The following is a 26714-nucleotide window of genomic DNA, read 5'->3' as shown; positions in this document are numbered from 1 at the left end:
AGGGAATAGCTCAGTGGGGCAGGGGGACAGCTAGACAGTGAGGCTTCAGGAAGGAGTTCCAGAGCAGAGTGAGGTTTGCCTGTTGGCTGGCGGTGGGGCAACAGAGAGAGAAGGAGCTGTTCAGGGAACAGAACAGGAGCTGTTCAGGGAACAGCAGAAGTGAGTGAAAGCTCCAGCTGCTGCTTCTCAGGATCATATTCTTCCCTCCCTCCCCAACCATGTCCAAAGCAATGATGGTGCTTGGCAGAAAGTCTAATTCAGGTCCACTGTTGATAGGAGGGACCCCTCCACTAACTACTCTAGCTCTGGGATTTCTCATCAACTTGACTAGTACTTTCTCAGACTTTCCCAGACTGCCCTGTAGTCTGAGACTTCCTACCTCATCCATCCTTCATCAGACAATTACAGCCAACCACAGTGCCCAGTAGTGCCCAATATATAGTAGGCACTCCAAAAATATTTGGTGCAAGATTGAGTGATATGCATTAGGTGCTGGGGCCTGAAACTCTTCCTGCCTCCTCAGCACCCTTCCCTTTATCCTTTCCAGACATTCTCCCTAATAAACCCCCTTCCTCTGCTAATTCTGTCTGCTGTCGGTTTCTTGGAGAACCTAAACTGACGGAGGAAGGGACCCACTCTTGCCTTCTCTAAAGGATAAAAATGCTTCTCATTTTTCAGCTGAAAAAGCATATCATGGGGGCGCTTGGGTGGCTCAGTTGGTTAAGTGTCTGCCTTCGGCTCAGGTCATGATCCCAGGGTCCTGGGATTGAGTCCCACATCAGGCTCCTAGCTCAATGGGGAGCCTGCTTCCCCCTCTCCCTCTAGTCTCCCTGCTTGTGCTCTCTTCTCTGTCTGTGTGTGTGTCAAATAAATAAATAAAATCTTAAGAAAAAAAGAAAAAGAAAATCACTTGCTTTTGTTGATCCAACTGCAAGGTAAAAGAAGCAGTACAAATATATCTAATTTTCTGTTTTCTCCACTGTGTTAGCATACCTATCTTCAAGAAGAGTGTTCCCCCCCCCAATAAAAGTAGTGAATAGAAAAATTCCTAAAGAAGAAATCTAGGGGAAAGGAACATATGTGAATTTGGTTTATGCCATCATGTGAACAATGATGTTCAATATTGTTTGTAGACTTCTTGTCCAGTTACAAGTATTTTCTCAACTTTAATATGTCTAGCTATGAAAGGTATATGGAACTTTACAGTAAGCAGTTTCTAATGAGAGTTTTCTAGAGGAAGGTTGGTTCTCTGGAAAGCAGATTCCTGAGATGGGAATTTGCCTGCAGGAGGCTGACGGGAGAGTGTTTTGGGGATCAACACCCCCTCAGGAAGTGATGTAGTTCTAAGAGAGGCTTTTGTGGATCCCCCGGGAGTTCTAGAGCTGGCCTGGTCCCTCCAAGATGGCTCAAATTAGGGAAAGGGGGCTGAATCTTGGTACTCCTACACTGGCAAGTCAGGCCTGGGCAGCAAAAGGCAATTCCTGGCTAGAGTCAGGGGGGAGTCCTTAGCTGGGCCACACTCCCAGTGGCCCAGGTAAATGAATGTCTCAGTCTTGAAGGGGTGATCTGGGAGGAGCCAAATCATATGAAGTATCACTCACTCATTCTTGTGTGAGATATTTTTTGAGATTCTACTATGTGCTGAGAATTGTGTATTGCATTCGGGGTACCAGAGAGAGCAATGCAGCCCTCACTCCCCAGTCCTTGCTCTCACAGAAATTAGCCTAGCAGGGGAGACAGACAGCCAAGGATTGTATCTGTTGAGAGACATAAACAAAGACACATGGCCCTATTATAGGAGCTCCTGGCAGGAGTAGCCAATGGAGTCTAGTGTGTCAATTAAGTCTGCCTAGTGGTAAACTAACACTGGAAGGGTAACTGGAAGTTGTTCAGGTGAAGAGGTGGTGGGCGAGTGGGCTCCACTAAGAGGGGACCGTGACTTCAAAGATCTGGATGTGACTGAGAGCCTGGCATGTGCTATTCTTTCCCCTCCACCTCTCCCCTCCTTTTGTCTTCATTCCATTTGAGAAGACTGATGAGGATCATTAAAGCCATGGTGGGAGGCATACTATTCAACACAGGATCTGGCGCATAAAAGTGTTGTAGAAATGTTTGCTATCGGCTGACATGAATTGATTTTGAGTTTGGAACCTAAATATAAGTAAGGGTCACAAGTACTCCAGTTCCTGCAAGGGGTAAAGTGGGGGTTCAAAGCAGAGTCCTCCAGAAGGAACTGTAACCTTGACTGTAAATAACAGTCAAGGAGATTCAACTCAAAACCATTATCAAAAGAGCTCTCGTTTAATCCCCAACAGCCTCCAACCCTTCAGCTGCCCCAGATGCTAAATACCTCAACTCGTCTTAAGTGACCTTCCCCTCCCACACTCCCCCTAAGAGGCTGAATTTGGAGACTTGACTTAGGCCACATTCTACCACTTCTCCTGATTTTACATCAGAGATCTGGCACCGAGGCGGGCAAAGTTTTGAGAAGGCGAGGGGATCGTGTCATCTGTTCCGGGGAAAGCTAAGAGGGCTCAACATAACACACACACACACACACACACACACACACACACACACACACACACGCACACACACACACGGAAATCTCACTCGATTTATACAGTAAATGGACAGCTTCCAGTCTCCCCCGGGGCTCCCTGGAGCAAGCACACACAGTCCCTGTGGCCCGTGAACTCTCCTTACTTGAACAAGAGCAGTTGCCTTTCTTTTCTTTTCTGAGACTTCTATTCAGTGCTGAGACCACTTTACTCTTTTCTGTAAGAACTGGTCGGAGGCCTCTAACTCCTCCCATTCCTGAATATCCAAGCAAAGGGAAAACTAATGATACTACTTCAAATACTTTTTTTTTTTTAAAGCAATCAGTCAGAAATCATCTTCAAAAAAGCCATGCTTTCCCAAAGTACTCATTGATACCGACAAGTTCATTAGTGGTTTCAGCATGAGTCTTTAAAGGTGTATGAAATGTTAGTGGGGTAAGGGGATACTTAAAGATTAATCTTTCTCATCCAGGCCTCAGTTCTTTATTTTTTCATAGCATGGCATCCCCTTTCTTTTCTTATAGCTCAAGGCATTATTCACAACGTGTTAATGGGATATGGTCGCCTTATTTCCAGGAATAAGTAAGTATAACTGATTTGAAATCCTAATCCTTAAGTACATTATCTCCTTTGATTTTTATGAACGTGGCTGAATCTTATATAGTGCCTTGTAGGTCCTTTTTCAGACATCAGCAAAGATCCTTATAGGAACCATGAAGTTCATGCAGCCTGGAGGAAATGGGCCTACCTGTGTCAAGAAATGCAATCCATCCACTGGGAGATGAAATCCAATTCCCAAAGTTTTGATGATCACAAGGATATTGAGTAAATTTTCCCTGAGAAATAATCAGAATTCTGAGGTCATAAACTTTGATTACATTTCTTGGTGTTTGTGCTTACATAAACAAATACAATGGAATTCTTTTAGGATGTGATAATTGGCATATAAGACTAAATTCTCATTTTATAGATTTGGTATATTTTAGGGTTTTGGTTTTTCTTTTTTTTTTTTTGTAGACAGAGTTTTATGTGTCAGTGGGTGTGTTTTTTACCTGTAGTAAATATAAATGTGGATACTGAAGAGTTCTCTTGTGATTGGATACAAAAAGTATTTTGAAACATTTTAAACTGGACTTCAAGTATGTAGTTCTAAATTACAAGCTGCTCTTTCCATAAAATCTTGATAAAATTGAGTCACCTCAAAGGTGACTTTTCTTTTTCACTTCGAATACTAATGACAATTCTTGTTGCAGAAACTTACCTCTTCAAAACCTTGTGAATAATTTGTAGGTGATTGGAATTGAGCCACTGAACACCACCGACGACCAATACCGTCTGGCCCGTGTTCTCCAGGGGACGGGATCTGAAATCCAGAAAGGAAAACAACACATGTTGCCTTGAAACAGATGCTCAACATTTTCTCAGCAGTGCCTCACATTTCACTGAACCATAGCTAGCATCTGATCACCGGACCTCCTTGTCGTTTCCAACTTGTTTTCATCCATATTACTTGGGATTTAAGCTTTTCAGCACATTTGATGTACAGGGAGCAATTATGGCCCCCAGTAAAATGTCAGTCCATTGTGGCATTACGCCATCCATAATAGTTCCACTGTACCTTTGCAAGAGATGTTCGAGTGCTTTCTCAAACGTTGGTCTCAAGGAAGGGCTTATCCAGAACTGAGGATAGTAGGAATAACTGATCAAAGTCTTCCCACCGTTGATGTTGTGATAGAATTTCATGCCGTGCACCTTCTGCCATTCCTGCAGGGTTTCATTTAGTCTTTCAATCAGATAGTACATTATTCCTCTGTTGGTTGAATCTCCGATGAAAAGAATCTATGAAGTAAAGAAAAAATATTTGCTTTCAAATCCGATGTTTACATGGTGTGAGAGACAATACAAAGTAAGTAATTTGTTGAATACTCCTAAAGGCACAAGGCTAATTCCTTGAAGGAAAGCCCTTTCAGCTGTTAGAAATGACTTTCATCATATCCTCCCCCAAACCTGTTCATTTTCCTCTCTTCCATATTCCTCACAATGTTATCAGCCTCTGACTTGCTCACTCATGTTTAAAGCTTCTTGCTTTCTGCTCTCTTGTTTCTCCACCTCCCTTGGGCACTTTGCTTTCCTATCTAACGAGCTTAACAGATTTTATGGATTCAAATAGTCATGAGATATTTTCGTGCTATAAGAATACTTAGAGATTTTTCCAACCTCTTCATTTCATAGATATGAACACTGGGAACCCACTGAGGTTAGACAGCTCAGTAGAAGTCACACCACTGTTTGAGAAAAGAGCCACAGAACTGGAGCCTGAGTCTCTGAACAGCTATGTCCCAGGGAGCGAACCCCAGCCCCATTGGCCCGGGAAGACTCGTACTTACCCCCTCCTCCATACTGCCCCCCCGCGCCGTGAAGCAGCTCTGCTTCAGGCTCCTATCACCCCAGAGCTGTGGGAATGGCTGCCCTCGAAGTCAGGCGATATGCACAGCACTACTGTGAGAAATTTCCCAATGCCTACTTCTGGTCCTCTCACTTTCATGCTCAAAAACCTTACTGGCTGTCCATTTTCTATAGAATCAAGCCCACGTGACTTAGGTTCAGCCAACATTTGCAGAAATTTTATTGCATATCAGACTCTGCTAGGTGGAGATTTCACACGGGGCACCCCACTTTAATCATAATGGTGAGGTTTGAGTCATTATTTCCATTTCACAGACAAGGAATTTGAAGCTCAAGGAGATTGAGGTCATAAATCTAGTAAATGGGGAACGCAGGACTCAAACCTAGGCCCTTTGACTCCAAGTGCAGGGTCAATGGTCCCGTCTTCTCAATGCTTCCCCTTGTGTAAGCAGGTCAGATTCCTACTTTTTCGCTGAACATGATATGCACTCTCCCACAACATCTGTTTCCCCTTGTGCTAATCCGCCTGCCTAGCGAGCTCTTCCCTCTACAACCCCACCTGTGTAAACGCTACACAACCTCCAGACCCCAAAGAAACAACTGTCTCTCCCAGTGGGTCTTGTCCAATGCCCCAGCTTGTCCAATGACCTTCTCTATCCTCTGTGATTTCATTACATTTTTAATTTCCATTACAGATTTTATCAAAGACTACATGACATTATGGCTATTTGTGTCTGTGTCTTTTTTCTCATATCACATCTAGAAATATTTGAGGTCAGAGTCAGGGTTAATTTCTAAATTCTAATTTTCCCCATACTACCATGCATACACTTTAAAAATATTTATTGAATTGAAAATCAAAGGGACTTTTGTTAGAGACAATCCTTTTTAATGTCTTTGGACAGGTTTATTTCATTCTTCAGTTTTCTCTCTCTGTGTTGCGATTTCTCTTTCTGTTAGTCATGCACATATTTTTCTCTGATTTTAACAGCAGTCATTGCTGTCATTTCTCAGGACTACTGCATTTGTCCATACACAGCAAAATGAGTGAGAATCTGCAAATTTCATTCTTCCATGGTAAATGTAGTCTATTAGCTGTGTGAAGAAATCCCCAAGCATCTCCGATTTGCCCTCAGATCAAACACCCAAAGCATCGTCAAGCTAAACTGAAAAATTTAAGATGTCAAGGCCCCAGTCACTGATCCTCTCAGTCAAGTTCCATTTGGGGCAATAAAATTCCAGTATGATAAAATAATTTGTGAAATCACTTGAAATTCTTCTCACTGGATGTAGCCTGTATAACGATTTGTTTTTCTGGTCTAGATTTCTGATTTAGAAATTTAAATCATCTGGAAAGCTCTTAATTTCAGATACTAGTAATTACCCAGCTCCATCTGTACTAGTTTGCTGGGGCTGCCATGACAAAGTACCACACACTGGGTGGCTTATCCAACAGAAATTAATTTTCTCATGATTCTGGAGGCCAGAAGTCCACGATCAAGGTATTTGCATGGTTGAACTCTTCTGAGGGCCTTTCTCCTTGTCCTGTCGATGGTCAACTTCCCTCCGTGTGTTCACATGGTCTTTCCTCTGTGTGCCTCTGTGTCCTAATCTCCTGTTCTTGTGAGGACACCAGTCACACTGGATTAGAGCCCGCCCATAAGACCTGATTTCACCCTCATTACCTCTTTTAAAGGCTCTACCTGCAAACACAGTCACATTCTGAGGTGTTGGGAGTTAGGACCTCAGTGTCTGAATTTGGCTGGGTGGGAACACATTTCAGCTCTTAACACCAGTAAAAGACCTTTAAGACCCGCTCTTAAACTAAAGTGTCACTACAGGTTTTCCGACGGGTTCTTTTCATTACGGTGTGGAGATGCAATCCCTTCTAGGGTATCTCCTGGCAGCCAGTAAGATCACTGGGGGGGTCTGTATTGTGGTCTGCAGGGAGAGATCCAGGGGTTTAGGAAAATCAAAGTAGCTGCATGTTACTGAGAGAAAAACATTTTGAGATATTTGTTCTTTTCTGTGGGGTGATACAAAGATGCAGCCCACAGAAAATGTCAGAGGCAAAAAGAATTACATGTCAGAATTCTTAGGTACAGTAATTTATTACCTAGACAATCTTAGATAAATTATGACTGCCCCAAAGCTTCCTTCTCTTATGTGTAAAATGGGGGAATATAACAGCACCACCTTAGAGAACGTCAGGGAGATGTTCATACCTGTCTTGTTCCTGGCGCACGGTAAGCTCCCAGTGTGAGCTAGCATGAAGACACAGCAAAGTGTAGTGTTTGTGAAGGCATCCAGTGGGCCTTGCAGTGCATTGCTAGGCACTTTAAATTCATTAACTTGTTTAGAAGAAACGCCAGAGAAGATGGGGAATGTCTCAGTCACAGCGCTTGCCCTACGAACCCTGCTGCAGATCCCCAGCAGGACTCACAGGGCTGCTGGTGAAACTGGAGCTCTGGATGGAGAACCAGAAGAGAGATTCCACCCTGAGCAAACCGACACTCTCAGAACCACCTCTCGCCTCTCCATCCCTGACTAGTGACCAACAAGACCTGCAGGGATGGGAGAAGGAAGCCTCATCACCAACATGTGCAAGATGAGTGCTAAATTGCAAATAACGAGGTAGCATTTTTCAAGTCTAGCAGACACGACTCTGAGAAGAATATTTCCTAGAGAATTGTTTTCTCCCGATGCCTTTCTATTCATGAAAGAGAGAGATAATACATTGTAACTAAAATGAAAATGCAGTTGTGATTTTAAGATGGCCTGTTCTGTAGGGGAGCAGTTTTTGTAAGAGGCTGATGGATATTCTTAACTAAAAGATTTCTAACTTCAAAAGATTAGTTCTTTTAAGTGCACATACACAATTTAAAAGTAACATCAGGAAATAGAGTGGGTTTCCCCCCCAGTCCCAGTTACATAGCTAATAGTCCATCTTTATATCTTTTAGATCATTCAATTTGGGGAATTTTCAAAAAGGAAATTTGTACATTATTTGTTTTAAAGGTCAGCTTTAAAAGGCCTAAATTTCCATAACAAATATCCATAACTGGCCATAGAATTTGTAAGTAATTCTCTCCTGTGAATATTATTGCCCTACACTAGCATGCACAGGTGCTGGCTGGCATAGGCAATTAATGAAAAAAAAAACCTGTGATCATTAAGTACAAATAACCAGTAAGCAATTATAAAAACAACCAATGTCAGCAATAAAACATCACAATAACTAGTTTTTCCCCCTACCAAAATAGCAAAGATTTTGAAAGCCCCTACAGTCTTATGAGCTCAGGGACATGAACTCTCTCATATACGATTGTGTGAGAGCTATGAGGGAGAGGTTTTATCTTCTTTCTTTTCAACTGTTGAATCCCAAGTTCCAGAATAGTGCCTGGCATAAGAGTTGGTTCTCATGTGTTAAATGGATGAATGGAAAGTTTGCTGTCGTGTGTAAATTGGCAGATTTTAAGGAATTCCCCTTCTAGGAAATATTTAAGGATGTCCATTACAATATATTTTATTTTATTTTTATTTATTTGTTTATTTTTTTCATTACAATATATTTTAAAAGCCAAATACATTGGAAGCAGTGCAAGTGTCTACCAGATTCCTTATATTAAGGTATAATCATCCACTTGAATTTTTTTTCATCTTTTAACAATGATACTATAATATGGATACACTGTGATGGGGAAGATTTCAGTTAGCTTTTATGAAAAGCTCATTGCAATCAGAATATAAATAACGATGGCACGTTTGTGAAAGTAAAGCATGTGGATGTGTAGAAGGGGTCGTGGAAAGTTACCCATGGTTATTTTGAAGGGGAGGATATGACAGTTTATTCTCTTTCCCAAAATGAACGTATATTGGCTTTTTCCGACAATAATCAAAAACCCCACAAAAGCAGCTGCCGTGACAGCAATAACAGTAAGTCCGTTTTGTTTAAAAATGCTTTGAAAATTCACATTAAAAATAATCAGCTTAAACAAATTTTATTTCAACTTTTGTGAAACAATGGCTTAAGGGTCGGTTCAATTAGCCCATCACGGGAATCATGTGACTCCTATTTCGGACCGCAGTGCAACTTTATCCCAAAGACTGAATGGCATTTTCCCATGCAGCATCTTCTCTGGTCCTTTGGTGCAAGAAGGGAGCCTGCTTCCATCCAGGTGGGCCCTGGAGAGTAGCAGGAGCTTCTGGGCCTGGATGTGTCCTGGGAGGCTGGACCTCAACTCATCAGTGGGAGACAGAGATGTGGTTAGGGGAGTTTTGTATCTGTTCTATTCCCGAGACTTGGCAGGCAGTATGTCATTGAGAAGTTCACAGGGGCTGGCGTATTTCCTACTCTTTTTCACACCACCGTGGACCAGAGGACCTAGAAGCATATCATGTTCCTAGGCTCTATTAAAGCTTGGGGCTTATTAAAAAGTCACCTTATTAAAAGCACATGAAATCGTTTAATTATCTTTGTTTTCATTTCTTAGTATTATATGGTCCCTGTATTAGGTGGGGTAGGCTATGTGCTATAACAAATAGAGCTCCGAGAAGTATAATGGCCTACACGCAATGGAAGTTTATTTCTCCCTTGGGAAAACAGTCCAAGTGGTTCCAGGCAGGTGTATGTGTGGAGTGGGGGCAGGGTCCCTGGATGGTTAGACTGTGCCTATTTCAATGATGGTTTCGAAGAGCTTTGCAGGCATTGATATTCAGCTGAGGGAAGGAGTAAGGAGCTGCCAGGTTGTCTGTGGGCCCACCTTAGCAGCTGGGCACATCCCTGCTGCTCACACATTCCACTGGTTAGAACTCCGTCATAGGGCAGCACCTAATTTCAAGGGACACTGAGATAGGTAGTCAAGCTACATTTGCCAGGAAGAGGAGGAAATGGGTCTGATGAACACTTAGCTAGCCTTTACATATTCTCCTACATGCTGTCTTTCTGGGGAAAAATCTAAAATCTAAATGCAGATTTTTCCACATATGATTTAGTGAAAGTATGAAACGGCTAAATTTATAATCCACATGATGCACAGAAAGACTTCTTTGAAAAATCAGTCCTTGAGACATATAACAGCAAGAAGTATTGCTAGTATTAATATTAGTATTAGTATAAGTATTAGTGAAAATGCAACCAAGATTGGGAATTTTTGACTGAAATATAAAAGTAAAATGATTTTCATTCCATTCATCATGAATGAAAGGAACTAAGAATGGTGATACTTAAACATGCAAATATTGTACTTTATTACCTCCTTTCTGCAGAGTCATCAAAAAGTAACAAGGACCTAGGTAGCAAAGCAAGTTATAAAGAAATGAAAAGAGAAGCACTGGGGGCTATCTTGGTTGAATCAATATAAAGGCAGTAAAATGTCTGGAGCCTGTTAGCTTCTCAGATTCTCCTGATCTGATGAGGCTAAAAAAGAATTGGGTATATGTAGAATTAATAGGCCAGGAAAAAACCCTTGATTTTCAATAATTTCCCTCCTTCCTCTCTTTCCTCTTGCATAGGTTCTATCTTCAGTATTCACTGAAATAGGGATATTTCTTCAGAACCAACAAAATGCATGTAGATGCTAAGACAGGACTCAGTCCAGCTTACAGGAACCCACTGAAACCTTCCAGGAGGGGAAATTATATAGGCATGCCATAGAAGCTACTTGTCCATTAATCTAGGCAATGCCTGCTTACTGGTGTGCTCTCTCATAGGTAAATAAGGAAATAACAGTGAGGTAAAGGGGTGTTTTACTCATTACCTCTAGTCCAGGGCCAACCTTAGCCCATCTATTTAGAAAGCTCCATAGTGATTCTGATGAGCCCTGTGATAGGGCACCACTGTTCTCATAAGATAAATGTTCATTTCTAAATGAAGCAAGGGGTCACTCAGTCCTAACAGGAAGCTAAGACTGATCAGATGGCTAATGATAATTAGGGCATGATGAAAATCTAGCTCAGCAAAGCATCTCTTTGTGAAATATAATATGGTTACAATGAATGTTTTCCAATGATGCATTTTGATTAAATCAGCTATAGATAACCAACCAAATTGCTCTTTGGGATCAAGAACAAATGTAAACTGCCATTTAGGCAAATCACCCTCAAATACATGAAATTTGGCACAAAGGAGAAACAAACAACTAAACTCTATCACCTAGACACAGATCTTCTAGCTGCATGGAACAAAATTATTTATCCATATTGCCATTCTATCTGGGCTGTGGGCGTTATGGATAAGCCATCCTTTCCTGGGGAGAGTGAGGTGATTTCCTTCCCTTTTATCCTTCCCTTCATATTGAAACTGACAAGCAACAATGAATTGTGTAACTGCAATAGAACTCACATATTAGAACATATTATTATAAATTAGCCACACTTCAAAAATTTAAACACCTTGAATCCAAGACACTACTTAACTTGCAAAGGTTACTTAAAGATGTAAGTTCCATTTCCTGTTTTAACAGCTGAGTTTAAGTACTTTCAGTAAATACTGCCTTATTATATTTTCCTTCCTTAATTGCACTCTTCTCTCAGATACTGTTTTAAATTCTGAGCTATGTTTTCAACTGACAAACAAAATAAGGGCTTGCTTAATTCAGTTTGGTCAGGCTCCTAAATTTTTTCTGTTGTAAATTTGATTATCATATTTCTAAACTATATCCTATAAATTTCGCACTGTGATTACAAAGTTATGCTCTGATAAATTTTTGTGGATGTTCCATTCAGAGCTTGTTAAGTAAGAAGTGGGTATCTATTTAGAGAAATGTGTGAGAGTATAATTGAAAACATAGCTTGTATTTTTCAATTGATTTTGCTTTGACTCAACACGGTTACACAACATAAAACCTATACATATCTGTGAGATAACTCATACTTGGCTAAGGTGAGGGTTTAAAAGGAGCCCCACATTTACCTGCCCTTCATACACAAATAAGTGTGACATCGAAATGGGCTACAAGTGCTTGAAGGAGAAATCTTGTTCCATGTTTCCTCCAGAGACCAGCCTCCTGTTCGCATCACTGTAGCGAAGGCAAATGACTGAGTCTAGAAAGTAACAGTACTGCTCACATGCCACTAAGCACAGTGGGGTTCCTGGTCAAAGTTACTGGAAACTTGAACCCCTTTTTAAGTCTCAACTGATTTGTGCCTTGCTCTGTCCTCACAGGTGGGCATGTATTTCCAAGTATAGCCTTGCATTCATTAGTGTAGAACAGTAGTAAAAAGATGTATAAGGTCATAATAACAACATAAGGAAATTCAGTTGACGGAAATGACCACTTGGAGATTCTAAAGAAAGCAGAATGCTAGAAGGCCTAACTTTCCAATCATTCTCACCAGCCCCGTCAAATTCTATTGCATTTAAATCTGGTTCTTTGGAGGAAGATAATTCTGTTTAATGCAGTCCCAAAAGCTGAAGCTTGCCTTGATTAGGATTTTTTTGTGGCACAGCATTTGCACTGCCTATTCGTGGCAACAGTGAACCTCGGCTTCTCACTGTAAAAAAATCTGAGTTTTACATATTAATTGACAGTCTTCAGGTTAGTAAGGCTACTATGCTGTTAGAATTTGCATGTTTAGGCATATCCCACTTTTACATAATCCAAGAAGCATAAATTGCTACACTGACAAATGAGAAACTCGGACTCCTCTCTTGCACTCCTGATTGGTTCCTGCCCATCATCTGTTCCTTCCAATCCAAGGGAAATCCAAGAAGGCACTAGGCTTGAGGGATAGGACTCTCCCTACAGATTCTTTTTGGGGGAAAAATGAAGATCCCTATTTTTTTCCAGTTCAGTTAAGCCATTTCAAAGTAACGTGTTTGGTAGATTGCTTATAACTACCACCACCGTCCTTTGTAGGCACTTTTAGCAACTTTCTAGAACCTGGGAGTCCAGGGTGTCACCCTCTAGGGGCGCTGTACCTTTGCAACCCACTATGTTGTAACACTCACTTCTCTCATGTGTCTCCTTCTACTAGAAATTTAGCTCTTTGGAGGATCGTGTTTGTATGCCCCTAGAACAGACTCTTAGCTCATCAAAAGCTAGAGGAGTGAATGGGCAGTGGAACATCATGAAAGTTACAAAAAGTTTTGTTATACAAGGTTTCTGATGTGGAGCACCAGAGTTAAGCTGATGGAGTCGGTGAATAAAGAATCCCTTCGTCTGATGGGATCAGAACTGTAGTGCAGCCTTGCTGACCGCCAGTCCGAACCCTCTCCCTGCCCACGACCCTGCTACCCTTATGCAGATGTGAAGTAAATTTCTGTACAAAGTCGCTCAAATAACATGTTTCTTTTGAACGTTTGACACAGTAGAAACTGAGTACCCCCCTGAAATGTCAGTATATATGGTGTTTAAAAAACAAAATATTTATGTTACTTGTTTTTCTATTTTTGTAATTGGTATGCTTTAACATATATTTGTCTTTGGAATAGAATAATGATTATGAAAAATTCTGGGTAGGATGAGCATTGTCTTCATTTAGTAATGAAAGAGTGTCAAGATACTTTGTATATATATATTTTTCTCATGGAGAGTGAGAAATAAATATACTGGGAAAACTTTTTGCTAACCTACTTCTATTCATAAATGGTGTTTCCTTAAGATAAGTGCTATTTGATAGTCGTAATTGTGAATGTTTACACAATTATGTCTGTGCTGTGTGGTGTGTGTGTGCGTGCATGCACTTGTCTGTATATTATCAGGTCCCATGATTGTAAATATAAAATTTCTTTCTCAGACTCTCCTTTGCATTTCCACTGCCTCGGTCCTAATTCTGATTTATACAATCTTTTAAAATACAGATTTTTAGACTAAAAAGTGCTTACCCATGAAAATGAAAATCATACAGATATTTTAAAAGAACTCTTCACCCTTCGCCAATCATGCTTTGCTCCCTGAGCTGGCTTCGTAGGCATGTGACCTGGGGGGCTACACATAGTTCCTGCAGTGGGAGGGACCTGTGTTTGTTTTCTTGCTCTGCTGTTGCCTTCTTGGAAATTTTAATCATTTTGAACACAGGGTCCTGCACTTTCATTTTGCCCTCAGCCTCACGGAATACGTAGTTGGTCCTGTCACCAAGCCACCCCTCTCCTGTTCCCCTTCACTTATGTAATCATTCTTGACTGTGTTACTTCCAGAATTTTCTGTGTATGCAGGCATGTTAACATGTGTGTATTAGTTTTTACATCAATGGCATTATTCTGTACATATACTATAGAATATATATTCTATCTTTGAAACCATACTTCTTCAGAAATCTGTGCTTAGAATCTATACTTGCTTTTTTTTTTTTAAAGATTTTATTTATTTATTTGAGAGAGAGAATTAGAGAGAGAGAGAGCACATGAGAGGGGGGAGGGTCAGAGGGAGAAGCAGACTCCCCGCCAAGCAGGGAGCCCGATGCGGGACTCGATCCCGGGACTCCAGGATCATGACCTGAGCCAAAGGCAGTCGCCCAACCAACTGAGCCACCCAGGCACCCAGAATCTATACTTGCTTTGACTCCTCATTGTTGTGTGATGGAATTTTTCCGTTAAAGAGTCTCTGCCTCCCCAGCACCCATGCCCTGCTCCCCGTAGGCAGTCTCCATACTGCTGTGGAGGGTTTTTTTTCTAATTGTGGCCATGTCACTCCTCTGCTAAAAATGGACAATGCTTCCCTGTGGTGTATAGAATACAATGTCCAATGTGTTTGGACTCTGTGGAACCATGGCCAGTGTGCTCGCAAACTGGAATTCTGAGCGTGAAGGTCTGAATGATGCCTCTGTTAGACTAAGAGATTCACTAAGATAAGCCCTCACTGCTAAGCAGCAGTCGGCTGGTCTCTGCCAGGATTGCCTAATCTGAACATAGCATTTATTTTCAGACTTTGGAACATCCTCTGTAACAGGTAGAAAAAAAAGGGATCTTCCTTTTTTCTTACCATTTCTTTGTCGAGTTGCTAATAACCAGCCTTGAAAATAGCAAAGACTGTATCATTTGTGCCTCACCCCCAATTTATATGTTGAAACCTTGCCCCCCTTGAGTGATGTAATTATTAGGAGGTGGAACACCTGGAATGCAATTAGGGCCAGATGAGGTGTTGAGGGTGGGGCCTCCATGACAGGATTAGTGTCCTTAGAAGAAGAGGAGACTGGAGCTCTATCTCTGTCTTGTGAGGACCGCAGAAAGGCAGCCAATGGAAGCTGGGAAGGAGCTCTCACCAGAGCCCAGCCCTGCTGGTCTCCAGATCTCAGATTTCTCAGCCTACAGAGCTATGAGAAATGAACATCTGTTGTGTAAGCCACCCAGTCGATGATATTTTAAGACAGAGGAGGAAGAAAGCTTTTAGCTTTCTATAAACTGATTAATCTACAGTATAGGATTAGATCATATAGGCTTCTTTTATTTTATAGATGAAGAAAGTGAGCTGGGGAAACAGTATGTGTCATGTCAAAAGCCATGGAATTTAGTTATGAATTAAATTAACATCTACTGCCTTTCAGGTTAATAGACTGTGACATCTTGGAATTTTCCTGAACGCTCTAAATTCTGAGGTCAGAACAGGATTCTGGAAGAGTTTAGAGATGTCTAACTATTACAGCAACAACTATTTTCATTGCTTCCAGTCCTGCATTTCTTAGATGTGGATGTTGGATTGTCCAAGTTGGTGGTTAAAAATGCCAGAGTAGTAGCCACACATATGTGTGTGATCATGGGAGAATTCTTCAATCTCTCTGAGCTTTCATTTTCTTAAGTAGAAAACAGATATAATAGCTACCTCACAGATTCGTGATTAGAAATAAATAAGATTTTACCCTATCTGTTAACAAATATTTGATAAGCGACTATTACATATCAAAAAGTTGTGCTAAGCAGTGAGATTATGTCAGTGATTCAAACATGTCCCTTGTCCTCATGAAGCTTACAGTCTGGTCAGATTTAAGGTATGAAAAAGTTAGCAGCACACTTACTTCCTTGCACAGAATCAATTCTCAGTTAATAATACTGATGGTTCATACATTTCTAAATGTTTGTTTTCTTCTCTTTCCTTTTTAAAAGTAACTAATATGGCTGCTTTATCTTCAGGGCTACTCTTGGTCATGAAAATTGGGGCATTTATATTGGAATCACCATGAAGAAGAATGTCCGTCCTCCTGCCCTGCTCTTTACCCCCTGTCATTATTTCTAAATTATTTGCTAGTAGAGAATCTGAACCTAGGCTGATCTGAAAAACTGGCATACATTCATCCCAGTGCTCTTTCCCTTATGCATTAATAGAACTTAAAAAAAATAAATCAGGTTTTGAACTCAGTCTTGCCCCTATGTGAGCGCTTACAAATGGTTGGTAAGGAAATGTTCATCTAATAAAAAATATTTCGAAGATCTGGATAAGAATTACTTACTTCATGTTAACCAAGCATTTCGGTCTATGTGCCCAGTTCACACGTCCAAGAGCTCGGCCAGGATCTACCTACTCAGAGTGCGCCTAGCAAGGAGACACTGCATGTCCAACAAATCAGCTTAGAGGCCTCACTAAAGGAAAAGCAGCCTAGTGAGGTCCGTGTGAGACCTGCCCGGGAACGTGAAAGAAGATCAGGAAGGTTAGCGTGTCATGCACTCAGGAAGCTCTAGCAGAAGTGAGCTTGACATGCAGGGACATTTCATTGCTTGTGCAAGCGAGCTGCAGATGTCTGCTGTAACCGCGGGGCCTTGCTGGAGCCGCGGCTGACAAGGCCAGCTTCTCAGAACTGCCATCTGTCTGCGGACGTGGCAAGCTCTTACCAATGTGTGCTGAGAGAACCAGCATGGAATTGGGGCAGCCTGGGACATGACTTTAATGTCCTCCATCTGTCAAGTAGACTTATTTGGAAATAATGGATCATTCTGAGCAAGAATTGTTCAGGCTCTTCTAGAGTAACATTTACCCATTATTCTAAAAGCCAAATGGCATGCAGTTAGTTACCCTCTGTGGAGTCAGAGAGCAGGAATCGGTCTAGTCAATACAATTGCATGGCTCTTGGTGCTTCAGGTGGCATAAATGAAAGGCTTCCCCCCACTGGATCCAGAACCTACCTTCCTTCCTCCCAGGCACTGCTGGAGTTGGGGCTTAGTAAGAACACCATATTGGCAGTCATGGGGCTGCCAAGTTATTTCCCTCCAGTCACAGGTCCTGTTGTCTGAACAGCTAAGGCAAGGCACAATCCATTGGCCTGGAATAGACAGCGAAATCTTTGTTCAGATTCTACTACTGAAATTATAGTTCGTAAGTCACTACAGAGAGAAGACCACTTTGACTGTGTAAGTCCACGGAGCGAGGCATGGCCCCCTGCCAACCAGATAGAATCACATGTAGAAATGTTCTGAAATAACACAGTCTGTGCCGAAATCAAGTATGAGTCCTGCTCTGTGAAAATACATTCTTAACAAAAAACCAAGAGATTGGGTGCTACTCCATTATTACTTGTTTTTAAATAATACATTAGGCACTAAGAAGGACCGAAGTAGATGGGAAGCCACTAATATTAAGGGAGTTGACCACAAATCTTCATTGACCTAACACAAGCTTAGGTTAGCAATCCAGCAATACATATATTCCCCGCTTTCAAGAGAGTCAAGGTATAAGAGAAATACTTTAATATTCTGATAACTCATTATTTTGAAGACTAGGTATTGTTCCTTAACTTGATTGGTGACCTTTTCGGTGTGAATCTCTTCAGCTCATTCTAGCTCTGTTGCCTTCATTTCTTCAGCTGTAAGACAAGGCATGTACTGTTCTCACACGGCTGGGGGGAGGATTTCATGGGATAATGCATGTAATGTATCTAGCACAACTATGATATCATATTTACCTTTGTTACTAGGAGACTTCAGGCACAAAATAGGTCACAAGCTTTAGTAAATGCTTATGAGATAAATGAATATTCTCAATGCATTTTAAAATCTTTTCTATTTTATTGATAAAGTGATATGTATTCAAAACACCTGCACTTTTAGTGTGAGTAGACACATTAATAATTTATTAGAAAAAAATCAAGAAATGATTTTTTTTGATTTTTTTTTCCTTTTTCTTCTTTTCAGAAATGGAGTTTGAACCAGTGTATTGAATACAGAGTGGTTACTTACATCCTTTGTGGAGAAGACCCTGATGTCTCCAGCAATCACATGCTCTACCCTAAAGCTCTTGCTTATGTTACCCCTAGATGTTTCTCTTCAAAGTACCGAGGAGCTAAATATTCCTAGCGGCTTTTTGAGTTAGAAAGGAAAAAAAAAAAACAACTTTATCCATCCTGGCTTTGCTTTCTGTTAACAAAAGTATCTGGTGTGACATTAATTTTAGTGGGAAGAATTCCTACTTTCAGGCAATGAATATGGTGCGTTCACATTTCATTACCTCAAGGATGTCAGAATTGTGTGTTTGTGGAATAGTTAGAAATAATAAAATATGAAAGAAGATCTAGTTTATGGCTTACTAGTTGATCACAGGAAAGGAAAAAAAATGTGGGTATATTAAGAGAGAACTGGGGGAGATAAAATAGTACTCTCTGGGAGGATTTTAACTTAATACATTATTGAAATATCTACCTTACTAGACGTTAGGTGCTATTGGTGTTAAAATATAATAACTAAAAAAAAATAACGTTTCATAGCACGTGTCAGATGCTAGGAATATTCTGAGCACTTTAATATATTAACGTATGTAAGCCTCTTAACTTACAATGCTAAACCTCAAAAAAATTTATAATCAGGTTAGAGGGTTACAATTTATACATGTAAAATAGTTACAGCATAATAAAAGTAAGGCATAATTGAGTAAAAATATCTATGTGGTGCCAAAAGAGTCTGGGCTCTAGAGACACACACACAGCTGAGCTCTGCCTTCAGCTAGCTCTGTGGACCTCAACTCTGCACATTAGAGTCACCTTCAAAGCTTGTTAAAATCCCCATGCTCAAATTGTATCCTGGACTGATTAATTCAGAACCACTGGGTATGGAACTCAGGCACCGGGATTTTTTAAGTGCTTTCCAGGTGATTCCAATATGCAGCCACAGTTGAGAACCACTATTTAACTTGGAAAAATTACTTACTATTCTCTCTAGGAGAAAAATATATATAGCACCTGCCATAGTGCCTGATACCTAGCACCTGGTGGATATATTTTTCTCTCCCACCCCCACCTTAGGTAAGCCTTGGCGGTTCAGAATAAAGAAAGCATCTTGAGGGTCAGAGTTGTCTGGAAGTTCCCATGGAGCACATGAAATGTGGTCGGGTCTTCTGGATGGATCAGATTCGGAGAGCTGGAATGGGGGGTACTTTGGGGACAGTGATGAGGCAGCTCTAACAGCAGTGGGACTGAAGAAGGAAGCGGCCTCCACCAAAGATTCCATATAGGAGCAAAAAAGAAGTCTGCTCCGTAAAAGGCATTTCTGAAGTTTCCAGATGTAGAGAAGAGCCATGCTACTAAAAGACATGACATAGAAAATTTAGGAGAGGTGCTGGGTGTTGAATGGCAAAATGAAGACTGTCCTCAAAGGTGCTTGTTTCTCCATCCAATTCTCTTTTGTAACTTTTCTGTGGTTTTCATTCAGAATTTACCTTGCTTCTAATTCTAACTTTGCCCTGGAATATAGTGTTTGTAATCAATAACCACCTCCTGCCTATGTATCTTCACAACTTCATAAAGATTTGCGGTCAGTGGGCATCCTCTCGAATGGAGTTGGAATGGGTCTTTGGATCTCCTGTCCATCCTCCTCTTTTACAGATGAGGTAAACTGAGGACCTAAGAATTAAAGGGCAGAAATGGGATCATGCTGTTAATGACAGGCTGGACTAGAACTGAGGTCTTGGGGTCTCCAATTTGCTGATCCTTTTGTCATGTTAGGCCAGGTGAGCACAAAATTAACAGACAAAAAATGAAATATGGCCTAATGACCTCTTTGGTAGCACTTACAGGAAAACCCACAAATAGGTTATTTTAATGAATTTATCTTTATTTTGAAATGCTGAATTTATTTAGTGGATTCATGTGTTGACAGAGACCGTGTTTTAAAAAAAAAGATTGTTAATTTTCTTTCTAATAGGATGGTGGTATGTGGGGGACATAAATGTGTTTCTGCTAATGAGATTATATTTAGTAATATTTTGAAGGGCTCAGTTTTCGTCAGATCCTTGAGTATTTCAGAGCACATGCATCCTCTCCTCCAAACACTCTCTCCCCCCTAATCTTGCTGACAGCTAATTTTGCACAAACTGGGGCCTTCTTTGGCCATTTGCTTCTAAAGCTGAAGAAGCAAGTGGCCAATTGCATGCACAAAAATCCAAATATGGGTACAATTAGTTTGTGGGCATAAAATCTCAAGCACATCAAAAGGACTCCTGATTGGGTCTCTGAAAACTTGGCCCCAGTGGTTCATACTACTATATATTTATATAGTCATAACTCTCTGCATTTTTGTATTAGTTAAAAATGCCCCCCTTTTTTATTGTGATTTAGTAATACTGCTTGAAATAGACATCTGTATAACATCTGCAGGACTGGAGTTTCTTGACATTTTAAATGATACCAGCTCTTAACTAAAATTGTCAAAAAGAGGGACATAAATGCTATGTTATATATTTAAGCATTGAATGAATCAAAGCTGTGATTTCTGAAATAGAGTATGACATGTGTTTTAGGGAATGACATTCTGAGGAATAAAAATGGCTTTTGGGAGAAGTTATTTGGTTTATAATTATAGCTTTATATTTAATGCAAGTTAGAGTTCAGCCATTTAAGTGAATCAGATTGGCTGACATAATGGAGAGAAGAAATTCACTTTTGTGACTTAGGGCCATGGTGAGATGTAAAATCATATAGATAGCACTAATTCCTGACTATGTTATAGAATAAAGCAGTTTTCACTCAAGAAAAAAGTACATCATATTTTCAACATTAGAAGTATTAAAATAAAATCATATTTCCTTGCTACAAAGAAAAGATGATACTATCGTCTGTTTACATATCATAAAATGCATTTGGAGCTATTTTCCTTTAAGGTACTTCTCATTCAAAAATCACTGTATAAGTTTCTCTGTCAGATTAGAAGAATTCTTTTTTCATTCTTAAGCAAGAGATTTTATTCTTTGGCTGTGTCTCATAGTTAAATTATTTTCTAAACGCTAAAAATCAACTTAAAATTAAAGAAAAAAAAACAAACCCAGGCCCTCAAAATTATATTAGCTAGTGTTGTTGAAAAAGATGTGCAGACCATCATTTCATTGGCAAGGAAAAAAATGTATCCGGTTTGCTAAATAACTGTAATGTGCTGTGAAAATAAGATTTTGGAACTAATTTATGGTCATATAAGCTAAAGCCGGAGTGCCTGAATCAACTTCCTTCCAACGTTGTCCACCATGACAGCTGCTTTCAGCAGGAGGGAGTCCTACTGTCAAGGAAGGAACTCTCTGGCCACAAAAAATCCATTCTTGCAAACTGCTTTTCCTGGTCTCACTCATTTGTTTTGAATCTTTAGGTCTTTAGAACTGTTATGGGAGGGGCAGTGAGCCTTGGTTGACCATGCCCTGACTGCTCACAGTCTTCCGTGGGAAGGAGGAGGACTTGGATCTTGGTTTTAGTTCAGCAACCATTTTATTTTATTTTATTTTATTTATTTATTTATTTATTTATTTAAATTTTTTTTAAAGATTTTATTTATTTGACAGAGAGACACAGCAAGAGAGGGAACACAAAACAGGGGGAGTGGGGAGGGAGAAGCAGGCTTCCCGCGGAGCAGGGAGCCCGATGCGGGGCTCGATCCCAGGACCCAGGGACCATGACCTGAGCAGAAGGCAGATGCTTAACGACTGAGCCACCCAGGCGCCCCTCGGCAACCATTTTAAAATCACTGAAAGATGAAAAAGGGACATTCTCTGCTCTGGAGAAACATATAATCTAGGGCAGTTATCAGCAATGCACCTTTGACTATATTAATACACACTGTAATGTATGTACTTATACTCCTGTATCTGTGTATTATGTTCATTATAAAACAAAAATAAGAAGGATTAGATAAAAATAAATGCACATATATTTTCATCTTTACGGGCTACATCCTGTGGACTGTCCGTCCCATGCCACGCCATCCAATGCATCATTCCACTCTGAAAACTACTGGTTAGTGAAAGAGAGAGAAACATGTAAAGTAAACACTTGGAACATAATGAGGTAAGTGCTATGGTGGATATGTGCCCCAGGTATTCTGGGAGCATAGCAGAGAAGCCAATCTGGGGGTGGGCTGGTAAGGAGAGGCTTCCTAAAGAGGAAAATACAGCATCAGGAGAATTAGGCCAAGATGGGAAGAAAACTTTCAGGAGCCAGGGACAGCACGAAGCAGAGCACGGAATCCTGCAGTGGCACTGTGGGCGTGAAGTGAAGCCAAGAGGCTAGGAGGAGCGGGCAGACAGGGAGGGCCAGATTTTGAGGCTCGGTGTTGTCAGGCTAAGGGACATGGGCTTGACTGGGGAGTCTATCTTGGGGTCTTCTCTCAAGAAGCCGAGCTACTCAAGTTCCTGAAGGTGTCTGCTTGAAGATAGCTTCTCCTGTTAAGGACCAGGCACAGAGATAGCTACGTGACAGGGCCTGGCGTAAGTTACAGCAAATTTAATGAGCAGAAAAAGATGCCACTTCCTGAGAAATCTAGTACTATAGCTTTGACTTTTTGTTGAAGAACTTTTGACTTGGTTCAGTAGGAGGAATGGAATTAAGTTGTTTTATGACTCTCAGTAAAATGTCATCTGATAAAAAAAAATCCTTAACTAGACACATCGGTGTCTCCTTTGTATGTAAGAGTATATATCTCATTTAGCTGAGAATCATAAACCATACCACCTGACATGCCATAATGGGCAAATCCCTCCCTATGCACCGACAGTGATTTATTATTTAGAACACATGTTCAAGAACGGGGATATGCCCATGTTTGTTAACTGTGCATGCCAAATTGCGATTTGTACTGCCCATTTGTGAAACTCATTTCCCATTCAAGTTGTGGTGTGAAGTTCATGGCAAGGGTAGAAAAGCTCTTGAGTGTTTTCTCAGACTCTTTAGATGAAGGGAGACTTGGGGTCATGAGGCCAGAGGGACAACCAGGAATCTCACAGAAGATGCTCCTTGCTCCTCTTATCTCTTTGGAGGTATTTTTAGTCCCAGCTTTAGCTTGACCCCACTAGTCTCCACTGAAAGAAGAACACTGGGAAGGAGAGAAACAGGGAACGTGGACAGTGGCACCAAAGTGTCTCATTCCAGCTCTGCTCTATAATTAGGCAGCATTCAACACTGTAATTTCAATTTGACATCATGATTTTCCTGCCTCTATTAATGTTCAGTATATGGGAGATCTTAGTGATCATTCTCAAAGATGTTTTTTTTAAATTAAAAAAATGATTTAAACCTAGACTTGTTCCCTTAAGCAGTTCTTTGGTTCACATAGCCAACAGATATTTATTTTGTCCCTACTCTGTAGAAATTACAGTGCTAGGTGAATTGATAGAGTGTGAACAAGTCAGACTCCCCGTCCTCATGTAGCTGATGATCTGGGAAGACTGACCTCAAAGAATTAATTACGTACTTACATTTAAATGATTGTGGAAACGGTCATGGAAGAAAAGCACAGGGTGCTATGAAAATATACAATAAGGAAACAAATCAGAGGCTCAAGAAAGGTTTTCTGGTACAAGTGACTTTTTGGCTGATATCTGTAGATGAATATGGATGAACCAGGCAAAGAGCAGAGGGTGAAGAAAAAAGAATTTGGTGAATCAAATAGTTCACATATTAAAGCAATGTATTCAGATTAATTCTATGTGTTACCGTTCATCCTAATGAAAAAGTCATGTAGTACCTTGATTTTTTTGTATAAGGATAGTTTAAGTATATACTCATCTATATTAGAGGATTTTTTAGGAGAAGTGATATCCAAAGTAATCATCACCTGTTGTGTCCCCAGATGGACAGATCTTTAGTTCGGGCTGTGAAATGGCTTCAATGTAGTCAGAGGAAATAGGCTGTAACCCACAGGTTTCCTCTGGGTGAATCAGCAAACCACAATCCTGCATTAAAATGGTAGAAATTAGCTGTAATTAACCTGACCTACAGTAATAAAATCTAAAAAAAATAAGATTATTTTTTTGTGCCAAATAACCTTTGCAGATAAAAGGGAGCAATTTTTTACCCTTCTTGTGGTATTGACTTATCAATAGTTGTTTGTGCTAGAAGTAACTACTTGCATTGAGAGATGAATATAAATCCTAATGACAATTTAATCTTTGTTTTGGCATTGATATTCATTACTGCATTAATACTGTCATTGATATTATTATTGCTCTGCCATTTTTTTAAAGAAATGGATGCAAGTTTTACCTTAAAAAAATACACCTGTGTGTTGTTGACTCATTAAAAATAGACTATAAGACAATATATCAAGTGAGAAAAACCATTAATGTGAAAAAATGGGAAATATTTGAGGAGAATGTTAACAGATGAATTTCATTTCAATGCACATTTATTAAGGACCCATAATATGCCAGACATGGAATTAAATACATATATTTTATTCAAAACTTATAAAAGTAGGTAACATGTCACTGCAGTGAATATCATTATAGATGCTTGTCTACTAAGCAATTCTTTCTCTAGTCTGACACGTGCAGTGGAGAATAGCAGTTTGGCTCTCTGAGCTCTCTCTTCATCTCTCCTCTGCTCCAGCAGGTCGGAGCACTCTCATTTTCATTTAGCTTTTCCTTCCTTCCTTCCTTCCTTCCTTCCCCCCTTCCTTCCTTCCTTCCTTCCTTCCTTCCTTCCTTCCTTCCTTCCTTCCTTCCTTCCCCCCTTCCTTCCTTCCCCCCTTCCTTCCTTCCTTCCTTCCTTCCCCCCTTCCTTCCTTCCCCCCTTCCTTCCTCCCTCCCTCCCTCCCTCCCTTCCTCCCTCCCTCCCCCCTCCTCCTCCACCTTTCCCGCTCCTTCCCCTCCCTTCTGTCTTTCTCTCATGCATATATGTGCTCACTTTTTATCGAGGTAAAATTGATATATAACATTATATGAGTTTCAACCGTAGAACGTTACAATTCAACGTGTGTACACACTACAAAGTGGTCTTCTAGCTTCTTCTTACAAGGTATTGGCTCCTGTACCTCGCCGGTGTCCCTCCATCCTGCCTCGCCTGATTCCACTGCCTCCCTCTTCACAGGGTTCTGTCAGTCTATCACGCACCCTCATGATAAATGCTATTATCTCTGCTGGGAATGCTTTCCCTCTAATTTTTCCTGGAGAGCATCTTTTTGTGTCTTAGGTCTCAGCAAGGCCTTCTTGGGACTCTGGCACCATTATGTCTCCCACTCTCGTCCATGTCATCGCTGCTTGTTTCCTTCATACCCTTCACCTTTTGATAATTTGAATATTTTCAAATATTCAAATATTTGATATTTGGTGATAATTTGTTATTTGTGTCTTTATTCAAATATTTGATATTTGGTGATAATTTGTTATTTGTGTCTTTTCCACTAGACTGAACACTCCATGAGAGCAAGTAACTATTTCACGCACACATATACCCAGTCCCTACCATAGAGTAGGCAAATATTTATTGACTGCATAAAAGGTTAGGCATAATTGTTTCCCACTTCATATCATAAATTCTCAGTAATGGAGAGAAATAATTGGTTTGACCTCTTTGCTCTGTAACTCTGTCTCTAATGAGCAGTTTCTAGTCACCTTCCCTCACCGCTCACATATCCTCACCCCCAACTCAGACTTCCACATCTCATATGAGAAGGTCCAGGACATTAAGGAACAAAAGGAATGAGGGTTATGTACAGACTTCATGAAATCTTGATTCAGTATACATATTTCCATTTTTAAATTCATAAGTGAAGTTGGAATTTAGAATACCTATTAAAGATCAGGAATGTGATTTGTATTAAAGTGTTCATTATAAAAAAGCAATTAAAATAACACAAAGTTAATAATAATGTCGTGAGGAGTTTTAGTCTGAATAAACATCTATGAATGTGTGTGTGTGTGTGTGTGTGTGTGTGTGTGTGTGTGTGATAGCTATCTACACATTTATTTTTGGTACAGCCTGAACCTTTTTGTAAGGCTAGAAAAAATAACATTAAGCGTCTATGAGACTGCCAAAAATGTTTGCATCAAACATGAGGAAGGGCAATGAGAAATAACATTGTACACAAGTGATGGGATTGCAAATGAGTTCAGCTACTTTTGGAGGGAAGTTTATACTAAAATAAAAAACTCACAGACTCCATAGCCCTGAAGTCAGACTTCTCAGAGTCTACTCTAGAGAAACCCTCATGTAATGTATAAGGATAGAACTAAATGGACTAACTAACATGGAGAGATTTCCAAGACACATGATAAAGAAAAAAACAAAACCTAAAGAAATGCTTTGTTATAGAACAACATTTATCATATGAAACACACAGTGAACGTGCCACCAAGTCACCTAAATTCAGGTACTTCAGACTGAGATGTTATGCTCAACGTATTAATAAAAAGATACCTTTTAGCATATATAAATCAACATATATAGATAGAGATAGATGATGATAGATTCATTCATGCATGCAAATAATGTTGAAACATTTCTAAAACTCTGGATTTAGAGAAACCTTTGCTGAAAATTATTGTTTGGGGTCTCTCTGGGGTGTGTGTGTGTGTGTGTGTGTGTGTGTGTGTGTGTGCGCGCGCAAGGGCATATCCTAATATTCACCAGGAG

At 40.3% G+C, this 26714-nt stretch overlaps 1 protein-coding gene across 5 annotated transcripts in view; it reads right to left on the bottom strand.

The window, feature by feature from the left end:
- Window positions 1–26714, bottom strand: part of CPED1 (cadherin like and PC-esterase domain containing 1) — a 268162-nt gene that overhangs the window by 16544 nt on the left and 224904 nt on the right. For all 5 annotated transcript variants that reach the window (XR_012380298.1, XR_012380299.1, XM_025865766.2 and 2 more), the window contains 5 exons: window positions 23917–24034; window positions 17023–17159; window positions 4180–4400; window positions 3823–3924; window positions 3310–3397 (listed from right to left, as the gene is read on the bottom strand). Coding sequence is in view for 3 of the 5 variants with exons in the window: in XM_025865766.2 (XP_025721551.1) it covers window positions 3310–3397; window positions 3823–3924; window positions 4180–4400; window positions 17023–17159; window positions 23917–24034 (666 nt within the window). In the remaining 2 variants the exon portion in view is untranslated. The remainder of the gene's footprint in view (window positions 1–3309; window positions 3398–3822; window positions 3925–4179; window positions 4401–17022; window positions 17160–23916; window positions 24035–26714) is intronic.

The sequence above is a fragment of the Callorhinus ursinus genome, unplaced genomic scaffold, assembly GCF_003265705.2.
Source record: "Callorhinus ursinus isolate GAN/ISIS: 27379988/994484 unplaced genomic scaffold, GSC_fseal_2.0 scaffold12, whole genome shotgun sequence".
NCBI lineage: Eukaryota > Metazoa > Chordata > Mammalia > Carnivora > Otariidae > Callorhinus > Callorhinus ursinus.
Note: the sequence above shows the minus strand (reverse complement) of the source record. Positions and strands in the feature narration are given on the sequence as shown.